Genomic DNA, 19,045 nt, shown 5'->3' with positions numbered 1-19,045 from the left:
TACAGCAAAGAACACCGGCTGTTCATATCATCGTAAAAGAGAGATAGCGGACCCGCCAAATAACTCCGAACTGTGCCATTATTACCAACATATACCTGATGTTTTCATTAATTACTACTCATCTCTTTACAACCCAAGAATCTGCAAGGGCCAAATACAAAACAGTTCACACATCACGATCACGATCACGCTCTGAAGAGAACAAGAACAACTACTAGTACACATGATGTAGCAGAACCCACTAGAGACAAGGACATTCACATGGTATCAACCGAGCACACAAAAAAATCGTAATATATGGTGAAACACATCAACTTTATCAACTTCTTTTTTTCTTTTTTTTCTTTAAATCTAACCTACAATAATTGGGTGCTTCCGAAAGGAGTGTTCTGGTGCTGCGGCTGATTATTATTCGCGGGGAAAGTCCCGAATCCGGTATCGAGGAAGGGATTATTGGGTGCGGCGGCAACGGCTCCTCCCATGGGCATCGGCATCATGGGCTGCGGCGCAAAGGGGTTGGATTGCATCATCATCATCTGCTGCTGCTGAGCCATGGCCGCCATTTGGACTGAGGGAGGCGGTGCCACTTGGGTCGACACTGCAAAGGGGTCCACCGCTAAGAACGGGTTCGGAGGCGACGGTCCGTAGTATTGTTGTTGCTGCTGCTGCTGCTGCCTATATGCTGCCTCGTCGTAGAGACTATCTAGTATCAACTTATCGAATCCACCAGCCTGGGTAAATAAACAAGCAAAAATAGCCTGTTAAATATTAAAAAGAAAAGTTGATAACATAACTGGAAAGAAAAGAAAACCCACTTTTCTTAAATTTCGAGTACGAAAAATCAATACTGTAATATCTTCTAAATTTGTAATATGTATAACCATTGCATAGCAGGAAATGTCCCTCTAAGTTGCAAGAAACATAGATCTTTATAAGGAATTCAAAGCGAGATCTCTACAGCATCTAAAAGGCTCAAACCTGCTGAGTTGATAAAAATCACCCAGTTACAAGCAAGCTGCCTCTAATTAGACAACATATAATTTCCATTAGTCATCACTGCAATCATTAGGGGGGTGTTCAGTTGCACATTAAATAGGCCCAAAAACATTTTTCGGACAGAAAAGACGTGTTTGATTCAATGTAAATTACTCTTCAGGTGCAAAAAATGTCTCACATATTTTAGGGAAATCATTCATTTTCATTTTCTGGATATTTCAGTGGAAAAGCTAACTGACAAGTGAAAAGACTTCACTCCCTCAGTCATCCTTTATTCCTATTTTCCTTCAAACCAAACACACGTCTCATAAACTACTTTCATATATGCGAAACTGAACACTAATCATAAATTTCTTTCACGTAGAAATATTTCCTTTCCCTTTCAACAGTTATTACGTGCAACAAAACACCCCTAAGCCACAGCTTAGATAACCATCACCAACCTCCACTTTGGGACCCCACACAACCACCAATTCAACGTTTTCTGATTTTCACATGCCTTTTCAGTTTCAACTCCGGCAGTAGCATGGATCTTTGATTCCTATAAATAAACATCTAGTTTCAACTAATCTTACGAACCTTCCTTCACTAGCCTGTAACTGGCAACCTGTTGAATTAATATGTATTTTCTCCTTAAAAATACAGGCTATTTTAAGCAGAAAATTCATCAAACAGAAAATATAACACGTATAAAGAAATTTCTGCATCTCTTAGAAATAAGAATTATAGAGTATTTCATCCACAACAAGTGTCCTGCAAGTTAATAAGCAGCAATACTACCCGAGAACTAGAAAGTCAATTCCAGACGAGAGGGAAGAAGAACCAACCAACTGGCTTTCCACAGCAGAAGGGCCAGAGTTACTGGGAGTAGTAACAAGGGCAAGTTCCCATCCTGTCGGATCAAATCCTTTATCTTGAAAACCGGAACCAGTTGTAGAAGCAGCACCATCTGTCAATGGGAACCCGCAATTGGTAAAGATATAAGTATTCACATACATATGCCCGGCAATCTTATTTATTTACATATGGATGTATGTATAAATTATATACCTCCATACCAATATACCCTTGCACTTACATAAATCCCTCTCTTTAAAAGACCTTTCACATAAAATCAACTACCCAACAAATTTAATTACTCCCCAACTAAAAGTATTTTTTTGTAATAAATTGCACTTTTCAGGGTTACACATGAGAACTTAGATTTTTCAGGAGTATATGTAACGATATGATTTTCCAGTGATATATATAAGGCGATCCTAAATAATTATTATAAAAATTATACCAGGACGAGCCACAAAGAAAGATCAAGTATTACCAGTCGGCACTATTGCCAGAGCCAAGGCATTACTCTCCTCTATGGCTGATGCATCAGGATTTGTTTCATTTAATCCCTACAGAGTGAAGAGAAGGGAACAGATAGAAAAGAAGAACTAAGTTCCGAAGAGTAATCGACGAGTGAAAAAATATACTATTCTTACTTACAAGTAGATCACCAATTTCTGCCGTTTCTGCCTTGGGAGGAGGCGACATAACTGAAGCAACTGGCGTAACTTCACCATTCGACGGCATTGGGTTGGGTTCCTCAACGGGTGGTGTCTCATCCTCGATAGGTTCAGGTACTGCTTCAGGTTTGTATGTCAGAAGAAGCCTCTCAGGAAATTCCTGATTTCAAATTAAATTTTTAGTATCTAATCTGGGTTGAAGAGTAGTAGAGCAAGATATAACTTAAAAATTGTTTCTAATCTTTGAAGTAGATTACGAAAAACATTATCTACCTGTGACTAGACAAATAATGATCAGCACAAAGTTCTATCCCAACTATGCGAGCACTTGCTTCAGTAGACACACAAACCTCCTCCCTAGCTAAACATGAATTAATTATTTCACTTCAACCTCGTTTGTCTTGCTCACACACATGGCATAGAAGAAAAAAAGTGACTATTATAGAAATTTCTTCTAAAGTTGCTACTTTCAAAGTTCTGTGCTACTCTGGCTTACTGAATTTCTTCTGAATTTTCCATGTCTTCCTTGCCCGATATGGAACAATACATAGTCTATTATCAAATACATATATATTTTTTGATGATATATATAGGAAAGTTAAACTGTGTGTAGTGTATTACTCATTGAGTTAAAGTAGAGAAGAACAATAAAACAGAGAGACCGCAAAACAAATCAAGAAAGCATAGAGATAACAATATTATATACACAAGCAAAAACACAACAAGCAAAACATATATCACAGAAGCACAGTAATCCTCACGGCAAAAGAATAAAATATGTGAAGCATCTATGATATGTACAAAAGCTCAAAAAGGAAAATCACACTAAGTCCATTATAGCAAAAATAGAAAACAGATTTTAAAAAGTGTAAAATTCATTAAAGCAAGAAAATATAAGATTTCAAACGAAAAAAAAATACTAGACGAGATTGCCACACAGGACTACTGATGTGCCTGGACTGAATGAGAACGACGAACCTAAATTTAAGATTAAGTCTAACTTGGAGCCAAACAACAGCAGAATCAAGGCATTAATTTGATTTGTTGAAGTTTAAAATGAACCTCTACAAAACAGTTTACCAACTAATTCCACCACACATCACTCCATAGTAAAAATTCCAGCATTAAGTAGAACTAAGATATGAAGAGCTGACTAATAAGGAAATTTCTTTCTAAGAGATTAAGACCCATACTTTACAGCAGGACTGACAACAGGAAGAGAGAGAAAATGGGAAAGCAAAAATGAGGTTTAGAGAGAAAGGTAAGAGATACAGTGGATAAGAGGTTCTCTACATTCTCCCAGCCATCAATCCTTTCAAATCCAGCTACCGTTTGCACTAGAGCATAACTCGAAGCCCACTAGCTTTCTTTGGTGCTACACTCTCAAGGTGAGTCAGACCATGCTAGTGATGTTTCAGCACAAGCATGTTACGAATGGAATTTCACAAAAACCATCAAAGGCTCACGTATGCCAAGTTCAACCTCTCATATTTCTTTCTCGCCAAATAAGAAAGAACAGAGACTGTATCAGTGAATTGTACAGGGAGAATTGCATCAGCCATCAGGGGTCCCCAATCATTTTAAAAGATACAACTATAGTACTCAACCTTTCAATTGCAACAATCGGATCCTTAACCCTGGTATGCCGCAAGCTTACTCTTTTCACTGTATTCATTGATGAGATTGAATGGAAGAACCAGATCACTATGTGCGAATTGCGATAGTTGCTTACATTGCAGTTAGTTGCCGCTAACTCTGACCCCACAGAAACATGCAGTCAACAATTCAAATTTAGATCCAAGAAAACAAGTGACAAGTTCAACCAAGTAATTATGCCTCAAGGTTGCACTAGTTTTCTGGAGATACCAAAACTAAAGGAAATCAAAGCATGAAGAAAAGCTATAAGCATTTAGAGGTGGCACAGTACAACAAAATATAAGCATAACAAAAGACAACAGATACAATTTTCTTCCATGCAACTATGCAGAAAAGTTACTACTACATATAGCTAGTGCAACTAAGTCAAATATTAAATAAAAGGCAATTAAATTGAGTTACTACTAACCAATGGTTCTCTGGAAACTGGAACCACTCGTGGGGCCTCCCTTATATACTCTTCCATGGTTGCAATAAATGATTGTGGAGGCTGGAAAGAACAAGAAACAAAAGATGAGTTCATTCACAAAATTGGGACAAATGTATTATGTGAAACCCCCAAATCCATGATTTGTGCTGTTGCTACCTCTCTCAAGTTTGGAAACTGAAAATTCCTCGCCAATTCTAATCCCCGACAAATTTCATAGAAATCAGAAAGACTTCCAGCCTGTAAATTGTGAAATAAGTTGCTTTGAGTCCTGATATCCCAATGTTCATCTTCCTCTATCAAATTCTGAGAACTATTAAAATGTGAAACTCCAGCATTACTGTATTATTACCTGTTGACCAGCCCTCCTATATATTTCACAAGCTTTGATTGCTTCGTGTCTTGGCATCTCAAAGAACTATAATAAGAAGCAGATGAAAAAAGACGGACATAAATACTTGTGGAGAAAATATGGATAGAGAACTTAGTAACAGAAAATATTAACGATCGAATAACTGCACAAGTTATGTACCTTATCCACAAGGTTGATGATTCCATCATTAATAGCACAATATATCTTAAAGCTCTCTTTCAGAACCTGCATTACGAAGCACAGTAAATTTTTCTTTCATTTTTCCCTCTACCATTCCTAGGACATCTTATATATCAGGGAAAAAAAAACATTGCATAACACATGACGCCCAAATATGAAACTGATACTAAACAAGAATTATATCTCATAATGCACAACATCAACAAGTGAGGACAGAAAACATGTAAAAATCACAAAAAGAAAGGAAATTTTCATTTATTAAAAAGCGGGAAAAAAAAACCATGATAATATTATGTCCTAGCACTTTCACTTCCTCAATGCAAAGCATTTGTTAAAAAGAAAATAGGGGGTAAGTAAAACTCCAATTTAGAACAGGTTTTATCAGGAGTTTGCTCTAGGGTATTAAATTCTTGTTTTGAATTTTGATGAGCTCATGATACCCATCCACGGTCAAGTTCTATTATTTATGAAATTTTTCGAACATATATGGACCCCCCACTTCTCCAATTTTCTTTTATTGTTTAATGATGAGGACTCATGTAACCAACTCAACTCAGTATGGGACAACGCGACTTGAGTTGAACTAAGTATTTAATTGAATTGAACAAATTCATAAATGGGAGATATTGATACGCATTAGTGAGTGCAAGCTCAAAAACAAAGCACAAATAAGAAAGAAAAAAAAAGATATTATTGCATTGCATTAGTTTTAATGGTGCAATTATTCTACTGGTTTCCTTCAAGGGTGACGCAATACATGTAATCTAGAGAGGAAAGGTGCTAAAAGGATCCAAGATATTTAAGCTGGTCTAAAAGGGTGGGGGTGGGCAAATTAAAACGCAAAAACAAGTGGTCAATCTCTTGTAGCCACTCAACTTAAACAAAACGTCTTCACCCCCACTATATAGTTCACTCCATTGATACATTATAATACCAAAGCAACCAAGAAAGAAACCATAAGGTATGTGCTTTCAGCTTTAAACACCTCTGTTCGGCCAAGTAAGATCTAAGGAGCAAGGATTGCTACAACAACAACAACAACAAAACCAACAAAAGACTCCAGCTATACCCCAACTCTAGGATTCTTAAAATAATCAACCTTAGAATAAAGCCACGATTTAAAATAATCAACTCTAGGATTTTTTTTTTTTGAGAATAAACAACAATAAAGCCATGATTCAACCAGCAGAAGTAACAATAATCTGCTGATCATATTATCAGAGATTCAGAGCCATGTGTTTTAGTCCTACATCTACCAAGTAGCAAGATATAACCCACCCACCTTGGCATGGCCAGTTGTGGTAAAAGCTTACTTAAGTTGGCTGCACATGAAGTTAAATGACTGAAATTCAGAAATCCAACTACATAAGTTCTTACTCGAGATGGATCATAATATAGAAAACTTTGTCAAATATTTTTTGTTGGCCAGAGTTGAAGGTCATTACATTTCAGCAGATATCAAAGGACAACATAAAATAAAGACAAGTAAAATTTTGCTGAAACTAACTGCATTGTGCATGTGGAGAATAGTTATCTAGTGATAACTTGTATGGCACAGGGATTTTCTCTCTTGAATTGCAACCTAAGAGCTCGATTTAGTCCAATTCAATGTCTTCATAATCATGACTTTTTGGTATAATCCATTCACCTAAGAATAATGCATTCACCTAAGACATGATTTATCATACCTGGAAAAAAAATATTTCAGAGAAAGCATAAAGTATGAGGCTGTAGGCATCATTTCATGCTCCTCATCAACCAAATACCACAATATTATCAAGTTTAGGAAGAGAACCCTGAGTTTGTTTGATTCTCTAGCTGTGATGCGAGAGAATTTTATTACTCTAGCATTACCCTATATGAAGCCAACTGGACCAGGGCCACTGCTACCCTACAAAAATTTTGGCTCACAAAATTGCAAGTTTATTTTCAAGGAAAGAAAATTCTCTCCATAGAAATTAGTATATATGACTTGCAACAGCAAGGGGTCAACCTGGAAAAGAACTAGACATCAAACCCCAAAAATGTACTAATTACTAAACAGATTTAATCAAGCAATTTTTCTTAAGCGGTCTGAAAATGATCTCACAATCATTTCTAGAGCTAATGCAGTGGACTTGATTTTTGTAAAATTCATTAGTGCAAACTTCAAGACCATCACAGAAGAAGGCCAAAAAAGTAGTACAGCAGAGAAAACTACATTTCAACATCATTATCAATCGATAAAAGAACGAGAACATCAATAAAAAGTAGGCTTACCAGTGCAAGGGCATATTGTACGACATAATTGCTTATAGCAGCTCCCTCTGGCTGCATCAAGAATGAAATACCAAAATATTTATTATATGTAAAATCTTGCAAATGAGGGCACATTCATTTATAATACTACGAGTCCCTAAACATTTAATATATCAATTCAAGAAAAAAGATGTGTCACAGATAGGTACCCGACAACCGATAAGTCGATATAACAACTGCTGCAGAGCAGGCAACTGCTCCAACAATTCCTCAGTGTCCAACTCTCTTGTTCTACTGTGGCCCTGCCAAAAAAGCATAAATCACAATTAGTAAAAGCAGAAACATAGATGTTATAAAAGGTGCTGCATTTAATGTTTACACCTTTTCAGACCCCTGACCAGGTCTTGATAAACGCTCAGCTTCAACGTCATATTTGAGGATCCTGAAGCATTCCAGTCTTTCCTCCAAGAAGAGAGCATAAGTGCGAACCCATGCAGAACAGTCCCAAGCTGCAAAGTAATTAGTACCGAAAAGTAAGATATCTATGAGTTAAACAAGAACTAAGACCCGCTACAGAAGTTTTTCTTTATTAAATTAAGGTGAAATGAACAACCGATGGGGCTCGAGTCATCCTTGAAGTTTGATAGTTGAAGAATGCGTGCCCTTTGTGAGAAGTTAAGTAGCTCTTCACGAAATGTAGGATCACCCTCCCTTAGAAGCCTATGGATTACTATCAGAGTCTTCAGAGCCACCTGAACCAGCCATATAAAAATTATTATCATTACATCCTAACTACCCACACAAACTACAGAAAGAGACTATGGGAAAAATGAAATTCTGATAACAGGTTAAGATGCCAAACTAATTCGAAAATATTTGAATATGACCAGTAATCCAACATCATTAAGTTTTTCTTACGTTAATTAATTTGCTCCTACTAATGGGTAATGAGCATCAATGTACAGTTAACAAAAAAATATGACAGAACAGGATAAACTAGACAAAATGCATATTACAAGGTGAGAGAAGCTTATTTGACTTAAATTCTGGGATTTAAATGACCAGTAAGCAAGTATGCAATGCATCATAATTTTCCACTGAATTTTATAGAAGTTACCAAGAACTGTGTCCTAACAAGGTCTAGTTACAGTCATACTTCTTTATCTTGCTCCTCAACTACTGCCCGTCAACAAGGAAACTTGAAAGATTTCAGGTAATTGATCCACAAATATAATACATTGCCTCAATTTTGACCAATCTGTATGTTGACTTGCACATTTGCTGATAGACCACGTATGAGTTCAGAAATCCAAAGCCTCTCTCATTTTAAAATTTGTCTCTTCTATCCTACGGGGCTTGCCCAGACTCAGAACTGAAACTACAAGCCCATTATAAGAAGTGAATTAGCTACCACTTTCTCTTGCTGATAATAGAAGTTCTTCTTCTATCTCTTATGAATTTATTTCATTTCATTACAGCGTTTCAAATGGACTAGGCGTTCTTCCAATCACTGATATCGTCATGGTTCCAGTACTCCAGATGCTTGCAAGATGTCAGGTGAAGTCCATGGAGCATGCATTCCCACATTCCACAAACCTTCTATCCATTACAAAAAGAAGAAGAAGAAGAAACTGTATCAACTGAAGGATCACAGATGTGGCCTCAGTATGCTGCAATGTGCTTTCACTATTTAGTGCAGAAAATAAAGTGGACAAGAGCCTCAGCAGTGGGCTGATAAATATACTATCTTCTGGTGGTACATTCATGTGGTACACCTCATACTACCAATATGATAGGATGTCTCGATGTATGTGACTATGTGAGATACACCGTTGCACTATGCAAATAGTGTACTATATTCTCCCTAAGGGACTCAACAGCTATACAGCAACAAGTTCTTCTAAACAAATCATCATCATGAACAAGAAAATTTGCTGTAACATCTGCCTCCAAAGAGCTGACAACACTCAAACTTAGATTGATGTGTTGATCTCATTATATGAATCCCTATCTGACTAGCAACCTCAATCTGGAAAGACTTCATATCTAAAAAGTCTAGGTATGTAGGGCAATCGTATTGTTAAACGCATCTGTGTCTGAGGTGGATAGTGTACTCCTCCGAACTGAAGGCCGCTAAGCATGGCATTTACTAAGATTCTTCTGTGAGTTCAAATAACAGGGCTTCAATGTCAAAGTTATGCCTACTTAAAGCCTGTATAAGTGAGTAAATTTCTCGACCACAAGTTCAATTTTGTGAGTGCACATAATTTAGCTTTTATAGAAAATGTGACAATACAGCAAGTATTCACTTGTAAATGGATCACAGAGCTGCCTACATCAGAGGCATCATAATCAACATGTCCTACCATAATTCCCTAGTGCCAACACTAAAGAACTAATTGCGGCATTTATAAATTACAAGCTTCTGTCAGCTTTAGGCTTCATTAGCACTACCCATTTCCGCCAATTAAGTTCAGGAGCAATGAAGCCAAAAAAAAAAGGAACCGCAAATAAATACAAAATGACATAGTCGAAGACCATGAAACCCTCTAGTCTTGTGACAATAGCAAGATTAGGTCAGTGTTAGATGGCTTCCACCTTAGTCGGATCAACCTTGATACCTTCAACCAAATGTAAATCAACAAGGGAAATTAAACTGTCGGTAAAGAGGATACACTTTTTGGAGATTGATTTGCAGGAGGTTACTCTCAAAGTTTAAACACTCAACAAATAATCTATGTGAAGTATAGAGCAAGAATTATAAACAAAGATATCAAAAAAGACCTTCCATTTATCCTCTGAAAAAATTTTTCTATGAGATAATACCTACTCCTGAGATCGATCTTAGAAATACTTTGTAGCTTTAAGTTTGAAGATTCGTCAAGCGATGGTTGACCTTCCTTGGTCTCGAAAATGCCTTAAGAGCTTCTTGTAAACATTGACAATAGGTCCATAAGTGATTTGGACAGGCTATGATGAAACAGGTTTTCTCTTAAAAATGGTAGGCTTCCTCTCAACGTTCTTTTCGTTTGGAGGGTACTTGAACATTTTTGGGTGGGACTTAGTAATCTAATCTCTTTTGTTGATGCAACTTGTTTGCACCTTACTCTTTAAATAATAATACATGCTCTTATGACCTTCCTATAAAATCTTCCAATCAAAATACCATGGCCAACCTAAATAACAAGACTTACATGGTGCACCTTCAAAAATCTCACTAGTCTGGTTAGTCATAACAACCTCACCACCTCCCTTAAACCACATAATCTTATGTCGTATGTGTCCTTCCTAACTTTCCTTCCGTTTAAGTGATGATCATTTCTTGAGAGACAAAGTTTTCCTTGCTATAACTGTTAACAATCATTAATCATGAAGCCCAACTTAACCCCAAAAGTTCAAATAGCATAAAAACAAACATCACATAATCCAACTACTTTTTTATGCTTTCGAAATCATACAGCCCTACACATGGCACCACACGAAAAGAGAAAAGATGCATTTCCATTCCCATATGCACCCTTTCTAAAATGATCAATAAATGCTCATCCGCATGTTCATTCAGCACCTTTTGGTTTCAAGCTTTTTTTTATCTTCCCTAGTTCAATTTAGCTTCACGTGGGGCAAAACTAACGTAATGCAGCCTATACAAAGAGATATTAGTCTCTTCGTCATCCGTAGGTTCTTTCTATTCCTCTTAGTATCCAAGCTCTTCTTCATTTTCCCTATAGTTAAACTAAATTTGATCGTGGGCGAAACATAACTAAATTTGATTGTGGGTGAAATATTAATAATGGGAAATCAGAAGACCAGAAATTGGCTGATATTTAATACATGTCATAACAAATAACATGGCTTAAGATCTAAATAACCCTCAAAAGTATAATCTTGGTTACAATATTGATTAGGAGGTGCCATATTTTCCTACTTTATCGATTTCCTCCTTATTTGAGCTCTCCCAAGTCCCAACCAAACTTGAAACATATGCCTAACCGAGGACTCCATATCTTTGTAACTTAGCCTCTCAGCTGCAGGCTACATCAGCTAAAAGAAAGTCATAAAGGCTAATCCACATCTTAGATCTAAAGGCACGACCTCAAAATATATCATGCTACTTTCTATTACACATTCTTTTCATATCATTCCATGATGTCAAAGAATAAATTCTTCGGCACATAACAGATTTGGACTTAGAAAATTATTGAAGCTTCAAACAAAAAAAGAGTCAATCTATAGTCCTTAGGCAGGCACTTTGCTTAAAGCTTTCGTTTAATTTTATCTTGAGGAGAAATTCTCCTTGCCTTTTCCAATCATATTGTATTGCAAACTATTTCCACCATAGATAATGCTATGCCCACTTCCAAGAGTAGATGAGAGTAGAATCTGAGCTAAGTGCGATTACTTTAGACAATGTGTGGAGCCAACCACTACATGATTTGTGTAAATCTTCTAACGATATGGTTCCTACAGTCCAAATTCTACTTCCATCTACTCCCGAAAATGGGCATAGCATTACTCTTCCACCGTACCAGCACATTTGACCTCTCGGTTTGAGGCTAACAAACTTGATTATGTTCTTTTCGGTCTTGTATTGTTAAACATCTCTTGCAGCCATGCAAAAATTTGTTGGATAGAATTAGAAGCCGGAAAGATGGGATTTAATACAATCTAACCTAGGATTGTGGTTAGAGGTGAATCTAATGCTTTCTAGTCGGCGGTTACCATATGTTACCATCCAAATCTTCTTAACCCAAAACAAGTTGTTTTGGACCTCAACAATGCAATCTACAACCTTTGGACCAAGCATTGTGATTAATTGTTGAAGATCACATGGAGTGGACTCAACAACCCATTGGAACTGCTAATGACATTTGCATGAAACTATCTGCTTCGTCTAGGAATCATTTAGTTGTGCTCTAGACTCGCCTTAGATAGTGCTTTTCGTACAGTAAATATTCTTACTATTGATGAAGTATGATATACCAATCCTTTGCATCCTTTTTAAACTAATCTCCTAAGTATATCAAATTAAACTATTTATAAGCCACAAAGAAACTTTTTAATCTAATCTCCTCACTTTGTCAAATTAAACTATTTATAAGTCACAGCCTCCAAGCCATAAAGAAAGCAACAATTAACGGAATCAAACTAGAAGATGCAATTCAAAATTTCAAATTGTTGCATACAAATGACTTAGGGGCTAAATCTAAATCAATCTGAGAAGGAAATTAAAAATACTAATAATCCAATCAAATATAACGAGATTCCATTATCTGAGTAATACACAGATAGGTTGTAATTGTTTGATTTTTCTTAGGAAAACATTGGTTAGAGTGTTCTCGCATAATCAGTTTTGCTGGATTTCAAGATGCTGTATATACTATATACTGAGGATCTAACACAACTTTATCTGATAATGTACAGAATAACCTAACTTCGACAGGGAAAAATTGAGATGATTTATTTTATCCTTTTTTCCAATTTATATATAATAGTCTTACATGGTTGTTAAGTTCTACTAGATTTTGCAAATATCCATGCGCAATACCTGCCTTTCAAAATTAACATAATACTTAATTTTTAAAACTTTACCGCACAATAAATCTTATACAAGATTTTTAACTTGCATGATGAACATATTGAGTCTATTGACTATGACGGCATGAAACCCATCGTCATCATTATCTACATGGTTAATAAAAAAAATTAGAATCCATTTGATCAAGCAGTTTCGAAACTACGTAAAGGCAAGCCTTTCGAAGGCCCACCTATTTCCCCGCAATCGCAAAATCAGGCAAGAGACTTTACCATGAAAATGTTGACAAGTTACTTTAACCAATAGAGAAGTATAACTTCCTCCAAGAAAGAAGCATAATTAACGGTTTAAAATAACAATTAACCACAGAAAAAGAAAAGAAAATAACAAAGAACAACTTTTAGATTTCAAATCACAGGTATCGTCTACTCAACCACTTAAAATATGATCATAAAGTATCCAAACCCATAAAACAAAAAAAATGAGGGGGAGAATCAATTCGGCACTCGGCAGTCATTAATAGCTTCATATTCCTCCTAGTTTTGAAACTCTTATTCATCTTTCCTTCATTTAAATTGAATTTAACAGTGAGTCAAACATTCTTGATGGGTCATTAGAACAGTGGTGATTGGGTTATGCATTTAAAACATGTCATAGGAAGTAATAAGGCTGCAGACCTGAACAACAGAGTCTAGGATGTGCTATATTTTCTTCACTCGCTGAATTTCTCAGTATTCAAACTCTCCCAACCAAACTTGAAGCAAATGTCTAACCTAGGGCTTCATATATTTGTAACTTAACCTCTCTGCAATGGCTCACCACCTATAACGAAAGTCATAAAGAATTAATTCATCTTGAATCTAAAGACGCAAGGTAATAATACATCATGCTACTTTCTATTACACATTCTTTTAGATCATTCCATGTCATAAAAGAATAAGTTTCTTCAGCACATTACAGATTAAGGGGTTTGCCTGAAATTGTTGAAGCTTCAAGAAAAGGTCAATCCATAGTCATTACATAGGCAATTTCCTCTAACTTTTGTTTCATTTCATCTTAAGGAGATAAGTTCTCTTTGCCCTTTCTAGTTGTGTGTTAATTGCAAACTATTTCCACCATGAATAATGCTACGCCCACTCCCAAGAGTAGATGAAAGTAGAATCTAGGCTGAAGTAAATGATTGGTTTGGATGGTATGTGGATCTCACCACCACATTATTTGTGTAAACCATCTAACAATGCAATTCTAATTGTCCAAATTCTACTCCCATCTACTTCTGGAAATGGGCATAGCATTATTCTTCCACCATTCCAATACATTCGATCTTTCAGTTTGAGGATAGCAAACTTGATTATTTTCCTTTCTGGCTCGTACTATTAAAAATCTCTTGTTGCTTAGCAATGTCCTGCTGAATCTTGAATAGAATTGGATGGAATTTAATGCAATCTAACCAAGGATTGTGGTTAGAGATGAATCTACCGTTATTGAAATAAGCACTTTCCAAATGCCTTTGTTATCCGCCCAATCTTCCTTATCCAAAACAAGTTGTTTCAGAACTCAACAACGAGATCTACAACCTTTGGGCCAAGCAGTGTGATACTTGCCGAAGCTTCCGTGAGGCGGACTCGACAACCCATTGGAACTGACATATGGAGATTCACAATGAAGCTATCTCTAATTCTCCTTGAAATCCATTGTAATTTTGCTCTGGATTTTTTTAACATGCTTCTTTTCATATGCTACATACTCTTCGCATCCATTTTAACCATTCAACCCATTCCGCATTCCTTCGGTTCATCTCAACCACATATGATCTCTTTAAATTTGTCCTGTTTTACTCGATTGATTTAACTAATATGTGGAATCAACCGCCTAATTTTAAGCAGTTAGCCTGATACCATAAATTTAGCAAATACGATTTACTTCAAGGTCTCAACCTCAATGTCATAAACAAATTACTGATTGATAGAATCAAACCACAAATTGACTAAATTTTGTCAAACTTGATCATTGTGCTAGTTACATTGTTTCCATACAAGCGAAAATAGGAGTCAATCTAAATCAACCAAACTAACAAGACTCTGCATCATCAGAGTGATACATATTTGGATCATACTTTTTTAATAATTCATCATTGGAAAATATTGTTTTAAGGTCGTTTTCCTATGAAACTATACCGCACAATAAACCCTATACAAGATCCCTAACTTATCAAATGATATACAGTATATGAACATTAAGGCTAAGACTAGTCCAAATAAATTGAAATCCATTTAATCATTGTAACTATCAACACCACCAAACATACCGCAAGAGATTTTGCCGCGAAAGTTGCATTAACCACCTAAATCCTAATCAAATTATAGCAAAAGAACCCCAATGAACTTGAAATTATAAAGCATCACAAAAAACACAGAGATAAGAAGAGGAGGGGGATAAGATTCGATTCCGGTTACCGTCCAATTCCGCGTCTTGGCGAGGCGCCGCGCGAGGGCGTGGATGCAGTAGGCGACGTCGGCCCGGGGCCGCGCGATCGACGTCGCCGCAAAGATCTCTGCATCATCATCATCATCATCATCATCAAGATCAAGATCACATTCATCAACAACCCCTCAAATTCCTCTCATCCCACAAACACACACTTATATATATGCATGTTTGTGTGTAAATTTAACTAAAAATAGGAAAATGGTCCTAAAATTAAGGGGTGGGGGGGATTGGATCATACTCCGTAGATGCCTCTCCTTGGGCGGGCACTCCACGTGGTTCGTGGCCTTCACGATCGCCACATCCAATTCCTACAAATTTAAAAAATAAAATAAAATAAAATAAAATAAAAGCAGTTTTTAATTTCTAATTTAAAAAAAAAAATTTGTTGGTTGAGGAGCGCCGATTTAGGAGGAGGAAGAGGAGGGGACAAGAACAGATCAAATCACGAAATTTTTGTTAAAAAAAAAAAGGAGAAAAATGAAATAAAAATGCTTCTTTTTTGGGGGGCGGGGGGGAGGAGCCCTAGAAAAAAGGGGGGACCTTGAAATCGCTGTTGAGGTTGGCGAGGCCGACGGTGGTGTGGTCTTTGATGGCGCCGTACGCCTTCCGCCAGCTCTGCATCGTCGCCATTTTTCTCTTTTTTAGTTAGGGATGGCTGTCTTCCCTCCCTCCCTCTTTCTTCTCTCTCACTCTTCTTCTTCTTCTTCTCCTCCTTCTGGAGTTCTTTCCCCACTCTCTCTCTCTCTCTCTCTTTCTCTCTTGCCCACTATTTTTTTTTTTTAATTTTTCTGTGCATTATTTTGGCAAATATTTATGGCGACCCCTGAACTACGTTGGGTCTTGAAATGAACATCTCAACTCTTTTTTCTGGGTCCCTAACCTTTATCAAGTTTTTACTTTGATACCTAACTAGTTTTTTTTTTTTCTTATTAGATCCTAATCTTTGCCTTATCATCCAAATCTAGTCCGCGTCGACTTCAATAAAATCCCACCTATGCCTGCTCAAATATTATGATAATAATAATAATAATAATAATCAGCCTAGTTTTTAATCTGTCATGTCTCGATTCCACAACAGAAGCTCACGGGGACGTCAATAGACCCGCCGAACTGACGGAGTTTTTTTAATGTCCGAACGAAGCGTCAACAAAATAGCCTTGCTGAACGTAGCGTCAATAAATGTAATTGGTACCATGAGATTAGTATGATAGTAATGGATAGATCCTGGATATTGTGAGGCATATGATTATATTATGTTGACATATGAGTTAGTAGACACTATATGATTGTGCCGAGAACACCAGGATAGTTATTTGCGATCTTTTAAGCCACATTGAGTTCGATAGAGATATGTTATGATACTCGTTAAGGGTCACTTCTCTTCAAACGCGATTTCGAATGCTGGCCGATTATAGTAAAGATATTTGCCCTTGGGATGATGACTCCCACCTGTGAGAGTCAATGATTGAGCTGGGGGGAGAGCCTATATATTAATGGCGCACCTGCAGAAGTGCAGTCCGGGCACTAAGCAGGCGCAAGCTTGATTTGACTTATGAGCCAGTTGTTGATTAGATTACATGTTTATTAAAAATTTGGGTTAATTGGTTTAGTGTGCAAAGTGGAGATGATCATAGATACATAAAGAAAAATATTACAAGTAATAAGATTGGATTTGACACGATGGGTGCTTATATGAAAAAAAGAAATCTAACAGAAAAAAAAAAAAAAAGCTACACGTATACCCTATATAGGAATAAACATTTTACACCCTGAAATTCAATAAAAAAAATATAAGTTTATTGGGCTACGTTTGGTTTGGATATAAATAAGAATTGCTTATTTCAGGAATAGATACAAGTTCAGGTAATTATAAATTAATAAATTAAGTAATTATTAATAACTATAAATAATAATAATTTAATTAATAATTATAATAATAAATTAATAAATTATTTTATTATTTAAGTATTAAATAATAATTTAAATATAATTAATTTAATTAATTAATTAATTAATTAATACCATAATTAAAATTATTTTTAAACTTTAAATAATCTTATTCTCACCTAGGAACAAGCTTGTTTCAGGGAAAAGGTGAAACAGCAGTTCCAGCCTTATAACGGCTTATTCCAGAATTTCGAAAACTATTGTTCTCGAACACCAAATACTGCGTCTGGGAACAAAGAGGGAAACAAGAGCTTATTCCACCGGTTCCTGGAACCAAATGCTACCTTATAGTGAATAGTTCCTCACAATCTAAAGGCTAAGGTGTAAACTTTTTTAGTTAGTTGCTTAGAAAAATAAAAGAGTAGGGACCAAAGTAGAAAATCCGAAGAATGATGGGAACAAATGGTGCAATTAGTTCTAAATAAGTGCTATTGATATATCCAAAAAAATGTATAAATCTTGCACTCTTTTATCCTAATGGCCTCTTTGTCCCTTTAAAAAATACCTCTTTTTTTTTTCAAAGGGTTAATTACACCAGTAATTCCTAACCTTTGCACCAATTTTTACTTAGATACCGAACCCTTTTTTTTACAATTGAGTCCCTAATCTCTTAATTTATTATAATTACGTCCCAACCATAAAAAACTGTTAAAATTAACGGAATCGCCACATCAGCGCCTATTTGGCATCCTTTTGCATTTTAATTTAGATTCCTAAACTTTGCACGTTTTTCACTTTAGTCCCTAAAAATAAAAATTCAAAATTTTAAATTTAAATTCAAAAATAATATTAAAATTAAAATTTTAAATTAACGAGAAATTAGAATTTTGAATTTGAATTTAAAGCTAAATTAAAATTTTGAATTGAAATTCAAATTCTAAATTTAAATTTTTAATTGAATCTAAATTTTGAATTCAAACTTAAAATTTTGATTTTGATTTTGATATTTCAATTTACATTTAAAATGAAAGTTTTGAAACCGAAATTTAAATTTAAAATCGGAATTTAAATTTAAAATCATATTCAAAATTTTGATTTTTAATTTTAAATTTGAATTTCAAATTTAAATTTGAATTTAAGATTTGATTTCAGTTCTAAATTTGAATTTAAACTTCAAATTCAAATTCACATTTTGAATTTAAAATTTCAAATCGAAGTTTGAAATTAAATTAGAATTTAATAATTCGAAATGTGAATTTTGAATTTAAAATTTAAAATTTAAAATTAAATACAAAATCGAAATTTGAATTCCAATTTAAATTTGAATTCAAAATCAAAAATTTAAATTTAAAATTTAAATCTTAAATTAAAAATCTTATTTTTAATTTATAAATTTAATGGGTTAATTACATCATTGGTTCCCAACCTTTGCACCGTTTTTCAATTTGGTCCCCAACCTTTTTTTTTTGGCAATCCGCTGACAAAGTGTCACCGTGGCGCTGACACGACGCCTCCGTGGCGCTGACACGGCGCATCCGTGGCACTGACATAGTGCTGACGTGGCATTTTCCATCAATTTTAATATCTATCTAACGGTTGGGACTTAATTGTAATGAAATCAAGCGATTAGAGACTTAATTACAAAAAAAAGGTTGGGGACTAAACTGAAAAATGGTGTAAAGGTTAGGGACCAATGGTGTAATTAACCCTTTTTTCAAACTATTTTTTTTTTCTATGTGTTTGGTTTGCAGAAGAGATAG

The 19,045-nt window shown here is 35.5% G+C and overlaps 1 protein-coding gene across 2 annotated transcripts; it reads right to left on the bottom strand.

Moving 5' to 3' along the window:
- Positions 79–16,138, bottom strand: LOC109722285 (putative clathrin assembly protein At2g01600). Of its 2 annotated transcripts, none has more exons than XM_020250271.1 (15): positions 15,939–16,137; positions 15,637–15,706; positions 15,365–15,462; positions 7,989–8,127; positions 7,757–7,884; positions 7,585–7,677; positions 7,397–7,447; positions 5,117–5,182; positions 4,937–5,002; positions 4,744–4,824; positions 4,567–4,647; positions 2,482–2,661; positions 2,315–2,390; positions 1,824–1,945; positions 79–731 (listed from the first exon to the last, which is right to left on the bottom strand). In XM_020250271.1, exons 1-15 carry the CDS (start codon positions 16,026–16,028, stop codon positions 357–359), a joined length of 1,716 nt encoding a protein of 571 aa, XP_020105860.1. In that variant the 5' UTR covers positions 16,029–16,137; the 3' UTR covers positions 79–356. The 2 variants fall into 2 exon arrangements, with proteins under 2 accessions (XP_020105860.1, XP_020105861.1); XM_020250272.1 differs by having other exon boundaries at positions 577–731; positions 1,777–1,945; positions 15,939–16,138.

This window comes from Ananas comosus, linkage group 16 (genome assembly GCF_001540865.1).
Source record: "Ananas comosus cultivar F153 linkage group 16, ASM154086v1, whole genome shotgun sequence".
Classification (NCBI taxonomy): Eukaryota; Viridiplantae; Streptophyta; class Magnoliopsida; order Poales; family Bromeliaceae; genus Ananas; species Ananas comosus.
Note: the sequence above shows the minus strand (reverse complement) of the source record. Positions and strands in the feature narration are given on the sequence as shown.

Coding starts and splice junctions, on each gene's coding strand:
- LOC109722285 (XM_020250271.1), bottom strand. CDS start 16,028: ATGGCGACGATGCAGAGCTGGCGGAAGGCGTACGGCGCCATCAAAGAC. Junction 7,448..7,584: donor ATCGACTTATCGGTTGTCGG/GTACCTATCTGT, acceptor TTCTTGATGCAG/CCAGAGGGAGCTGCTATAAG. Junction 732..1,823: donor CTGCTGTGGAAAGCCAGTTG/GTTGGTTCTTCT, acceptor TTATTTACCCAG/GCTGGTGGATTCGATAAGTT.